Source organism: Apus apus, chromosome 9 (genome assembly GCF_020740795.1).
Source record: "Apus apus isolate bApuApu2 chromosome 9, bApuApu2.pri.cur, whole genome shotgun sequence".
Classification (NCBI taxonomy): Eukaryota; Metazoa; Chordata; class Aves; order Apodiformes; family Apodidae; genus Apus; species Apus apus.
In genome coordinates, this window is record NC_067290.1 from 10,329,557 (window position 1) to 10,341,789 (window position 12,233).

The 12,233-nt window shown below is 45.0% G+C and overlaps 1 protein-coding gene across 3 annotated transcripts in view; it reads right to left on the bottom strand.

Moving 5' to 3' along the window:
- Positions 1-12,233, bottom strand: part of FLNB (filamin B) — a 70,186-nt gene that overhangs the window by 38,046 nt on the left and 19,907 nt on the right. For all 3 annotated transcript variants that reach the window (XM_051627337.1, XM_051627335.1, XM_051627336.1), the window contains exons 2-8: positions 8,839-9,087; positions 7,781-7,878; positions 6,756-6,903; positions 4,526-4,644; positions 3,689-3,766; positions 2,794-2,956; positions 1,334-1,531 (exon numbers count right to left, since the gene is read on the bottom strand). In XM_051627337.1, the coding sequence (XP_051483297.1) occupies positions 1,334-1,531; positions 2,794-2,956; positions 3,689-3,766; positions 4,526-4,644; positions 6,756-6,903; positions 7,781-7,878; positions 8,839-9,087 (1,053 nt within the window). The remainder of the gene's footprint in view (positions 1-1,333; positions 1,532-2,793; positions 2,957-3,688; positions 3,767-4,525; positions 4,645-6,755; positions 6,904-7,780; positions 7,879-8,838; positions 9,088-12,233) is intronic.

Genomic DNA, 12,233 nt, shown 5'->3' on the forward strand with positions numbered 1-12,233 from the left:
CACCAAGAGGCGTGCTGCAGCATGGGGTGAAGTTTCCCTTTGCAGCTAACCCCCATGTGCTGTTCTTTCAGAAGCACATAACTGGAATAACTGCTATTAGCAACTCTGAGTTCTGCACATGCTTTGGTAAGAGATGTCGTGTCAAAACTCTCTGCTCTTTGCAGTTTGTAGTTTCAGGAGCAGAGCCATCAAGCCTCTGCAGACAGAAGCAGCCATGGGTAGGGGCAGTAGGCAAGGTATGGCTGAGATTAAGGTTACACTTGGCCCCCCCCCTTTACTCCAAGTGCTTCTCCAGCCCTGCAAAGTGGCTACATAAAAATGTAACACGCACTTAAGAACAGTTTTCATTACACAATCCCAGCTATTGTGTGGTCTTCAACTCCGGAGACCTGAAGGATTTGAAGAGACTTACAAATAAATAATCACAGCCTCCCAGCAGTGTAAACCCAACATGCATTTCCCCCAAACACACCGTGCTTGCAGCTGGAGCACAAATCTGCCAAGCAGCTCATTAGGTTTTCACTCATTTCAATAGCTTACAAGTTTTACCCTCACCCCTGCAGCAGCCAGCATTGCTCCCTGTCCTACACTGAGGGTGAAAGTGAAGGTCACATGCCATCTGTGAGCTCAGGACACTCGGTGGGAGCATACAGGAGTGCGCCCAACATGGGGTGGGAGTAGCTCACCAAGTCCATACACAACTGGGTCAGGCAGCTTGTGGTCAGGCAAGTTTCACTGACTGGGTCACACACCGCTTCAGTTCGCTTGCAACTTTCTTCCCCAGCCCCAACAAAACCAAACTCCCTTTTAGCTGGGACAAGCTGCAGGCTAGAAGCTTCAGAAAAGCAAACATGACTGAGCATCCTGCACACCTCTTACCAACTATGAAGCCATTAGCAGTGAAGTCCAAAATTCCACAAATGGAGGGTAGCTCAGGAGAGATGAGCAGAGATCTAAAAGCATAGGAGCACGTAAGGATGGAACAGAGAGCAAGTTAGGTGTCAGTTAAGGAGGAAAACAGTAAATATAGTCATTTGAGGAACAAAGGTGGAGAACAGCAAGACACTGCACAGCTGCAAAAAAAACCAACAAAAAAACCCAAAAAAAACAACCAACAACAAAAAAAATACAAAGGGCAGCTTAATGTTCAGAAGTCTAGGCAGAAAGGAAACTCTAGCAACAAAAGCCTTATTACTGTTAGAGAGCACTATTTTACCCTATGAATACCCTGGTGGCCCGTTGAAACAGGTCCAAGATGCTGAAAGGTACAGAGATCACACCCAGGAAGAAAAGTGGCAATCTACATTTAGGGGCATTTTTTTTAAAAGTATACCTTCTCCAACAAGAACAGTGCAAGGAGTTTTGGGAATTGCCTCCCCAGCAAAAGTCACTTTGACAATGTGAGGACCAGCTTGAACAGGTTTGTAGGTGCAACGGTAGACTTGGTTGCCTTTGTCTTCTACCACAACTTCAGCAAGGCTTCTCCCCTGAGGATCCTCCACTTCCACAATCACGTCACCCACTCCAGCACCTGCAAAGGAAACAAGCCCAGCTGAGCCTTGGCTTCCCCACAGCAACACACTCTGTGTTTAGGATCACAGCCAGATGAGCCCAGCCCCTGCTACCATTTCTGGGCACAGCCTAAACATTCGGCTTCTGCTGACAACAGCCAGACAACTCAAGCAGGGAGGGGGCAAGACAAGATGGTGGCATCTCCACGAAGCCACCAAACTGACAGGGCTCTGCTGCTCCCCTCATAAGGTTCCTCAACAGTATTATAACACTGAACACACAGCCTGGTCATCATGCTATTGCCACTGCCCTGTAGTGCCTCTGTCACAGACTAGACCACAGCTTCACCAATCAGTTCAATCTCCCAAGCTTTGAAGCTGTTTGGATTAAGAGCATGGACAATGTGCATGTTGGTCCTTCTCTGCTGGACTATACACATTCACTTTTGTTCAGACACCTGTTTCTTTCACATTTTATTCAACTCATCATGCAACAAAAACAGTTTTAAAGACACTTCCAGAAGCCAGACAAGTCTTTACATGATTCAGACCACTCCCTCTCCCAATTAGAGGCTGAACACAACACTTCCCCTCACTATAACCACATTTAATTTTATTTCTAAGCACCCTCAGGTAGAAGGCAATTCAAAATATGCTACTCAGCATATTTTGTTGTTCAAATACTTCAAGTAACTGCCCTAAGTAGTTTCACATTGTTCTAAATGAATTAGCATTTGTAGCATCTTATTGACTCCTCTAGGCTACAGCATTGGCCTAACAGCAGGTGACAACTCACATGATGGAGATGCCCTAATGAAGATAGTGGCTCCCTAATAATTACAATGGAGGTTGAAAACAGTTCATCATTGAAGTACGAACTCAAAGTAGCACTGTGGCAGATTCTTTCTGTAAAGCTAAATACCGAACACATCACGTGTTTACAGTTTACTCTCAGTTCCTCCTTCAGAGATGAGCATTTCACATTCCTGTTCAAAATGAGCTGGGGGGAAGAAATTAGCCAGGAACTTGCCTGCTGCCATTCAGCAAGTTCATGACGAATTTCTGGATATTGCTTAGCAACTTTCTGCCCCAGCTCAGCTCTATATTTTAAATGTTTCATACACAGCTAAGCCTCCAGAACAGCCTGGCTATAATTTCACCTCTAAACTTGATGGGGCTGCAAATTCTCACCCACTTTTCAGTTTGTTTATTCCTCCAAAGCTTAGGTTCTCCTCACATTTCAGGAACTTGCAGGATCTCAGCACTCGTTCATCCTGCTTACCTGCTGTGTAGAGGTCAAAGTAGGTAGGCTTGTTGGCAATATTCCCTGTTGCCTCCAGTCCTGGTCCCTTTGCTGTTACTTTGCTTGCATCTCCCTGGGCTTTGTCCACGTTCACTTCAAATGGACTCTTTGAGATGTGCTGCCCAGCAAATAGGACTGAAACCTAGAGACAGATAATGTCAGCTTCAACCCACCAGGCAGAGGCAGAGCTCAATGTCACCACCACAAAGACAGGCATGGAGTCAAGTGCCTCTGTCCTAGCTCAGAGAGCCTCAGAGGTGAGACCATCCATCCTACAGCCCTCATCCTGTCCATGCAGGGTTAACTGCTGACCACCTCCTTACAATGCTGCTGATTCTGGTATCAGCCACACCAGTGTGGATGCTTGAATCTGGATGCACCAAGAAGAGGCAGATCATCACCCAGCAATGAAGCAGCAGCAGGAATTGTATTTAGCTTTTCAGACTGACTGTGGGGACCAGTCACTCAAGCAAGTGCCAAGCAAAGGAATCACCCATAAACATGTTTCTGCAGGTGTCAGGTAATGGGTGAAGAACCTTCTCTGCAAAACCCCTACAGTATACAAGGTTATCAACAAAGAAAAACCTTATAGAAACAACCTGGTACTTTGCTCTATGTCTCTCTGACAACCCACAAAACTGGCTTCATGAGCTGCAAGAAGGGGCCCCAGGTGAGAGAAGAGCCAGAGGCAGCACTTGATACCAAACACCCACACACTTTCTCCCAACACACCCCTCCTTCCCCCTTGGGAGGTGGGCGGCCCAATAGCCCAGATGGAGAATTAAGGTCACAGCAGGCTACCTTTTCTTCACCTTAACAACCAGTAGAGGAGCACATTTAGCAAGAGAAGACTGGTTATTGACACACAACCTACCTTGTGAGGTCCAGTAACCCTTGGCACATACTGAACAGAATAGGTCTTGTTTTTGTCACTGGATGGTGTTATCTTTGCCTAGGAGAGAAAACATCCATCACTGAGCTGTGCCAATGCACGCCAGCCTAGGAGTCTTTTCTAGGACATTTTTTCTGCTTGATACTGCAAACTATTTTCAGAGTCAGCAACCTAAGAGACATGCTGCTGTGGGAGCTGGGGTCCTCACTACCTCCTCTTTTCTTATGGAAAAAACCCATTGGTTTTGTCTTCAGATGGGATGAAGCAAGCTACCTTCTCCCCATCCTGGCCCTTCCTTTGCTACTAATTGTTCTAGTAATGCAGCCAAAGCTGAGGAGACGTTAAGTCCAATGTACAGCTGTATTTTTCTGGAATGTTGTAACATGATCAAGTGGAACACTTGGATGAGAAGTTTCTATAAACATTAAAACCAGCATTTTTACTTAAAATGATTCATGGCATCTAAATAGCTGCTTTAGCCATTCTTGCAGAATGAGTAAGGGCAAACAGTGATTTAGTGATGTGTGTTATCTAAAAGCATGTCAGAATGTACTTGGCCAGTCAAGCTAAAGCACTGCAACTACTGGACATTGGAGCTGTGTTGCTCAGTTGCAGATAATGACTTTTTTTTCAAGCTCACTCAGTAAGGCAGTTATGAGGAAAAACTTGAGGCTTGCGCTTCTGATAGATGATATTTTGCAACCTCTTCTTAGATTAGTTATCTGTTAAGACCTTACTTGTGAAAGATGAAGGTTACTGCAAAATCTTCAGTGTTCAGACCAGCTTTACTTCTCCACACAAAGTATTTAACACACATACCTCCTCTCTGTTTCCTTCTGGATCCTCTATGAAGACCATCAGGTCTCCCTGCCCAGCACTGATTGTGTCTACTGTGAAGATAGCAGGCTGCTTCACCATGTTCCCATGAGGCTCAATCCCTGCAAGACAGACACAGAGTGGCACATGAGCTGTTGTTACAAAACTCAAAAGGTAGTTTGCAGACTATCCACAACTGTCCAAACCCTCCTCCCACACAAACCCCCAGCATCAGCTTTTCCAGGCTGCTCCATGACACCCCTTCCTCAGCTGCCCAGAGCTAAGCATGTGCCTTGTTTGCTCTTTAGGAGCTGCTCCACTTCACACAGCTCGACACTGCAACGGTGCTGCAGAGCAGGAAGGACAACCAGGGAGGCAGGAGAGAAACTTCAGGAAGCCTTTTGGTAAAGGCATGGCCCTAGAGCCAAGGATGAAAGACTTACTTCAGCCAGACAGCTCTTACCTACACTGTCTCATTTTACTCCATTTTCAGAGCTCAGCGGTACAGTCACTGCTTAGATTTATTACTCTCTGGAAGTTGCTCAAGCTACTTCACCAGTGTGAACACTGTACAAATGGCACACAGGAACCTCTCTAAACCATGAAAATCCTGCAATTCAGTGCCAGTGCCACTTAACTTCTAACCAGTTTCCTTGTTCCCCAGCACAGGGCCTGCTGCAACACGCATTTACCAGCAGGGTTTCATCATCTCCCAACACATAGCCTGAGGTCATGACACCTGTCGTGGTGGTGTCAGACTGAGTGGGTGGAAGAACTTCCCTGAGTTGCTGGCTCCAGACTAGCCCAAACACATATTCCCTTCTGCGTAAGGGAATTGCTTCTCAGCTTATTCATAAAACTGTGGGCACTACTGCTCCATAGCACAATTAGTGGAAAGTGCAACGTCTGAGAGATCATAAAGGAAGTGGTTGTGGAAAACAGAATTCCTGAACTTGTTTGTCTTCAGAAAACAATAATGTGAGAGCAATGCTAGGAAGATCATGTTTTTACTAGGAAATCTGAGCATTCTGATAAGGTGTTAACAATTGACATGTTCAGTCTTTCAAACTAAACCCTAGATTATAATCTAGTTTAAACAGCTATAAATTCACTCTGTGTATCTTCAGTCCACCACACAAGCATTAGGATGTGGTATTTGAGTTAAATATCCCTCCTTCTGCAAGCACAAGGAGAAAGATTGCATATCCTCAGAAAACAGCTTCAGCCAGGACAGCATTAGTCACAGCACTTTCTTAGCCTACATTTCATCTTCCAGATTTTACTCTTACCAGAGATCTGCTTTGGTTGGTTAAATGAGAACTCATACAGAATTTTCATTACAATGGCTCCACAGCACTGGATACATTATAGTGGACAAGAAAATAATTCCAGTTTTTGATAGAACATGACTAAAGCCAGACTTGACAGATTGAGGCAGGTTGGTCAGTCATTCACACAGTAAGTATGTCTTGCTACATACCAAGCATATTAAAAGTAAAAATCTTTTATTCATTTAGTTATTAATATATTTCAATCTAGAGTAGAACCACATCAGAAGTTACAGGAAATTATTCATTTTAAAGGTAAGTTAAAATAAGAATGCCTATGTAGATCTACAGTTGCATAAACATCTATGGACAAGTCCTTCCAATATAACCTTTACAACAAAGGCTCAGCATTATTTAATGTTTGAAGGGTTACCAACACACCTTTATGTATGTGCAAAGTATTCACACCTACTGATCAGTTCCAATAACTCAGAAGTAGCCTACCCTGACACATCTGCCATCAAGCCTGGGAAACTGGAGACACTGCCTCTGGAGAGAGCCTGCTCAGACACACAGATGTAAAGGGGTTTTTCCTCTTTGAAGGACTGGTTTATCACAAGAAGACTTCCCTGCTAGATCAATGACTTTCAGTAGCAATTCTGCTAGCTTAAATTTCCCACCAAGGTTGTTTTAGCCTCAGATCATCTACTTCTTCCAGCTGTGGACTGCAAGGCTGGCAGCCTGCAGAACAGGTTCAGAGACTTAGGGGAATTTACATGTTAGAACTAGGAGTGTCTTTTGGACTATATCCACCAATTTCTGAAACTAGGCACCACACCAAGAGTATACAACTGAAACTTTGAAGTCAGTTACAGTAGGTCTGGAGTTCAACACAAGGAAAAAACCCCACCCAGCTTTCTGAAGAGTTAAATGCTCTGTGCAGCTTAAGCTCTCTGAATCCTTACCTCTGCCATAAGCCCTTGCTTTCTTTGGATTCAGTTTGGGTTTTAAAGGAGCTCCTGGTTTCAGTTTGGCTTTGGGGAACTGGGACAGGTAAGTCATTACAGAGTGCTCATCCACATCAGGGTGGATAATTTCTTCAGGGGTAATAACCTGAAAGACAAAGTAATGGAGTGTATTGTACCAGTGCTTGGTTACCACATGTCAACACAGAAACAGAGCTATGACACAGAGTCAGTCTTACATTTCAACCCACATGTTAATGCAATTCCTTACACTTGTACTCCCTCTGTTACACACAACATCACTTACTATCTCATGAAAAAGAAAATAAAAATAAAAATTAAGAAGATCCTTATGGTCCCAAAGTGTTTTGGGGATTTTTGTGCCTTGATTATTAGGAGTTCTCAGGAGACTGACAAACTAAACTCTAGTAAGGCAAGGCAATGGTAGCTATGTTCTCCTCAAAACTCAACATAGGGATAGTTGAAACTAAAATAATTAATAATGCATAATCCTATGTACTACAGCTCTGAACTGCATTGCTTACTAAGTTAAACTTGTGACCACACTCTTCTCCTGCTCTGACAGCTTCAGAGACTTCAGCAGTTCTGTCCAACTTTAACAGCATGAGAACAAGCCAGTTTGCAAACACATTGTTCTCTGTTTGAAAATCATCTTTGTAGGCAATTACTTAACCCAGTGAATTTTTCTTCAGTGGAATTCAATGCAGGAAACCAACTAACTCCACGGACTAATAGAGCAGGCACCACTACACATGTGCTTCTTCCCCTGCCCTATGTGCTGCAACACCAGCTGTATTCAGCAGAGACACCTACACAAAATCTCACAGCCAGAGCTCCGAAAGGTAATAGCACACTTCGGTACAGTTTGCCCTTGCTCAGGCAGTTTCACATGAGTGAACTGTCATTTTTGGAAGCATCCAAGCAACTTCACCTGTTTTCCTCAACCTAAGTTCAAGAAGGTTGCAGGTACAAAGCTAACTGCTGTGCTCCCTGCAGGCCCTTACCTGTGGCACACCCAGCCAGTCGTCCGCCTGCTGCATGGCTTCCCGAGCATTGTCAACAGGTTTCTTTGGGTCCCAGGTCTCCCAGTCAGGGCACAGGCCTGCAAGAACATTTCAGTTAATAGATGTTATCTGCAAAGGACATTCCCTAGCTGAAGGAACCAAGCACAAACTGCACAGCCACTCGTATTATTCTGCTATGCAGAAAGACATTCAGAACTTTGCAGAAGTAGCCAGAACAAGATGAGCAAGTGCTGCTGCTCACCAAAATGCTTGAGACAACAACCAGCATCTCCAGGGGCCCTTATGGCACCAGTGGGATCAGCCAGTTCAAAAAGACTCCCACCCACCTTGCCTACCACTCACTCAGCCACACAACTGCACTGCTTTGAATTTAAGCTGCTCAAGACAGACTCTAAAGTCGGTATGAATACATCCAGCCACCCTTTATGTTTCCACTGGCTCTCCCTCAGCAAATTTGGAAAGGAAAATTTCAACTGCCTGCCATGGTGACCCAGGCTGCATCAGATGAGCACCAGCAATTGCACTAGCAAGGCTGTTTTACAAGAAGGTAAGGAAACTGCCTTTATTCACACTTCATCACATTACTCGCCTTAAGGAACACAGCCTCAGCTCACTAAACACTGAAGTTTCAGGTAGTGTGCAGCTTCTGGCTGCTTTGTGCTCCCTCTGTAATCCTGTTTCAAGAGAACACATGAAGCCTCCTGCTGAGCCCTGAAGTTGAAAGGTTGTTGGCACTTGCTGTGGGAACAAGTCTTTCTTGCATTTAGGAGCCAGCATTTGCGCCTTTGTCCCTTGTACCCAATACAGAGCTTAGACGTGGTGCCTCCAATAATGCAATCACACATTCTGCTTTAGGCCAGTATTTCTCTTGGCCAAGTTGTTCACAACTTTCTGCTTCCCACAGTTGGCCTCTTTAGACTCGGGTTTTCTTAAAAGCTTCATTCCTGCCTCCAGCTCAGCAGTGAAAACCTCCTCCCATGGAAACAGGAGAGCAGCCATGAGGACAGCAGGCAAGGAAAACAGAGCAAAGGACTTACCTGGAGCACAGCTGTCAACAAGAGCCCCCAGTGCTTTGCCATCTTGCCAGTTTTGGTTGAAGTTCGTGATTGGCAAGTAAGGAATTTTGTTCTGGATCCAGCCCAGCAGCCTCTGCTTAGGGGTCTGCTTCTTTGCATCATCATCACCTTCATCCTCCCACACTGGCATGGAAATGGAGTAGTGGAGTATAAGGGTCCATATCAGGCCAAGGATCAACTTCAAGTTGCCATCAACTATAGCTTTACTATCTGAAAGACAGAAGACGTACAGCTGATTATTTCCCACCCTAAAGACGGATGTTTTTTAAATACTGTGTTTGCACCCATGCCCAGGTAATCAAGGACAAGAGAAGCGACCAAGGTCACTGCAGGCAGAGTCACTATTCTTCCTGCCCTGCATTAGACAGGAGGAAAGAGAAAAGTCAAAGGACTCAGTGCTCTGCAGCTCTCTTGAGAGCTCACTGCTCCAAGGATGGTGTGACTTGCCCTTGAAGCTGTACAATGCTAAGCTTAGGAGAACTGGCAGTTTAAAATATCTGGTATTTTGCATTTGGATGATAAGTGCCACCTGGTATTTTATCTTCTGAAAGAGGCCAAACAGTACATGGAGTTCACTATAACAGCATCCTCTCAGGGCAAACCTAAAAAGCACCATTTAGGAAACTGCATTTACATACAGAAACATGCCTCCCTACACACAGCAAAAACAAGTAGTATATGGTGAAGTCCAGCAAAGCCAGGGTCTGGAATTAGAAAAAAGCCCAGATATATCATGACCTGGGTACAAACAGCAAAGCAGGGGGAGTGGAGGTCCATTGGGCATCCTTTGCACCATCACACTCCTGCCTGCACAAAAAGTCTTCATGCTACAAATTCAGAGCTAGAAGAAAAGAAAAAGCCATCTCTGGCTTTTCTGTGTCATGCTCTAGCCTAGCAAAAGGCCACAGCAGCCACACCACAGCTCTACTTGCAGACACACCATGCAGCCAAGCTTAAGGCTGCTGAGTGTAAAGATCAGATTGTTGCAAGAAGCTGTCTGAAGGAGCAGGATATTTTTCTGCATCAGTTTGGCTTTATGAAGTCACCTCTATAGTTTTGTGAACATTCTAGCCATTTATTTTTGTTTTAGTGAGTCACAGATTGGATCCACTCCCTTTGAGCTTGTAGTTGCTACTCAGGTTGTATTGCAGGTGTAACAGCTCCAGTTTGCCCAAGCTCACCCAAACCAGGGCTCTTCTGCGTTGTTTCAGAACAACCTTAGCCTGACTCGTCCTTTCATTCACAGCACCACCTTACAGCATTTTTCTGTTCTTTACTTCATTTCAGTAGAAACTGTTACAGAAACCCCTTTTTCGTCAGCATTAGTTACAAGTGACCTGCCTTTTGTCTGCTCTCCAGATCCTTCAGCAGATGCTGGAATGATGACAGTTAGAGTGGTATAAACTAAATTTCGTAACACCAGAATAACTGCATGGAGATCTTATTAAGCCCTAGGTAGCAAAGAAAAGTGTTCAGTACTTCAGTTGCCTTCTCCAGTTCAAACTCAATGTTAGGTCCAAGCTCAGGCTCAGCACCCCAAACATCCACTGGGCATGGCCTACTGCTCATCTTCAGCTACAGAAGCTGCAGCAGTGACCCAACACCATCTTATCAATACAAAAAGATCTCCTGACTTTAAAAACAAGTGATTATACAGAATAGCAACCAAGAACAGTAAGCACCAGGGTGTTCCCTTTAACCCAATGCTCAGGAAAAGTGGTTAATATTTACATGGTTTCACAATACAGCAGTATGCCTGAACAGATAATACTGTAACTTCAGACCTTGAAAGGCATTTGTACTTTCTGGACAGTTAATGTCTGGTTTCTACTCTGGTTTTAATTGCACTGCATTTTTTAATATCAGTTTTAACTAATCTTACAGTCTTATGATGTCTGCCACTTGACTGCTCCCTGCTGATCTCACATACGAGATATACAATAGATAGCTATGACATGATCAGGCCCTGCTGGGTTTTAATTATAGGTTCCAAGGTAAAAGTTTGCATCACGTAAGTAGTGTGTCTCCTAGCAACAACTAAACAGTCCCTGCTATTATCATTTCCCTCCCTCTTTCCAGCTGAGCTGCAAATGGGTCCGTGGAGGGAAGATGCTCCCTCACAACCTCTTAGGGAAAGCTTTCTTGAAAGAAACTGTAACAGAACAGAAGGAAGAGCTACATTTCACATGAGATACCCAAAGCCCTGCTAGCAGCCTCACTACAGTGCCTGAGCTCCACAAACAGGAATTAAGGACTGCAGTGTGCAAAAACCATCCCACTCCCTGTGCTTGCAGCACATCCAACCCATGCCTCCACAGCAGGACCACCCACTCAAGCACACAACTGGCCATCACATCCCTGCACCAAAAACCTCCAAGCTTCAGTTTCAGATTTATGCTGACATCGGCATTTTTCCTAGAGTGGACAGAGCAATGATTTAGCATGCTACAAGTGAACCCATTCCAGAAAGTCATCCAGCATTCCCAGGGAAGAAAGCCATCAGGACAGAATCACCTCAATCACCCTGCTATGCACACACTACTTGAAATAGAGAATGGCCCGTTTCATGTTTAGGGCACATAAATTATGCCTGCACGTGGAGGTGCTGTGGTCACTGCAGCAACCAACCACATGCTCAGAGCTTCATCCAGCCCCCATCACCATCTCCGAGGGCATAGCTAGGCAGTGGTTCTTGATCTGGGGAAAAAGAGTCTGTGAGCAAGACAGCTTCACATCAAAATCAAGAATACCCTGTCTCAGCCTCGTCCAGAGAGGCCAGGCACAGTGGCCCCAGTGACAAAAAAAGGTCACCACAGGAATGGGATGGCTTTTCCTCCCCAGGGCTGGTGCCATCCCTGCAACTGCACATTGTTAGCAAAGTTAGCAAGCTCTTACAGCTTCCTAGCTTCCTGACAGGCATAGGGATCTCATGATGTAATTTTTTCCAAGCCTGCCTGTAGGAAGGCTTGTCTGCTTTCATTTGGGGTGGAGAGGAGGGAGGGAGAAGAACCCCTGGGCAGGACAGGAGACCTTATCAGGAACCAGCAGAGCTGCCCAGCTACAGGGGATCCCTCCAGCAGCTTGGCTCTGGCTCACAATCTCTACCACAATACAAAAGCACCCTCCACATTCAAGAAGAGACCAGAATCCAGCCCAAAGCACGTTTGGCTTCTAAACACTGGTGTAAAGCTCAGCACCACCCAAACATACAGCCTCTCCAGAAAAGCCTCTACTCTAAGGTTGACTTTTTAATTGACTGACTTAAAACATTCACTGCATTCTCCACAAGATCTCTTGGGTACTAAGATGCAAGTGGCACCTAGGAAGACAAGCATCCCTTCACAGGTCCTGCACAA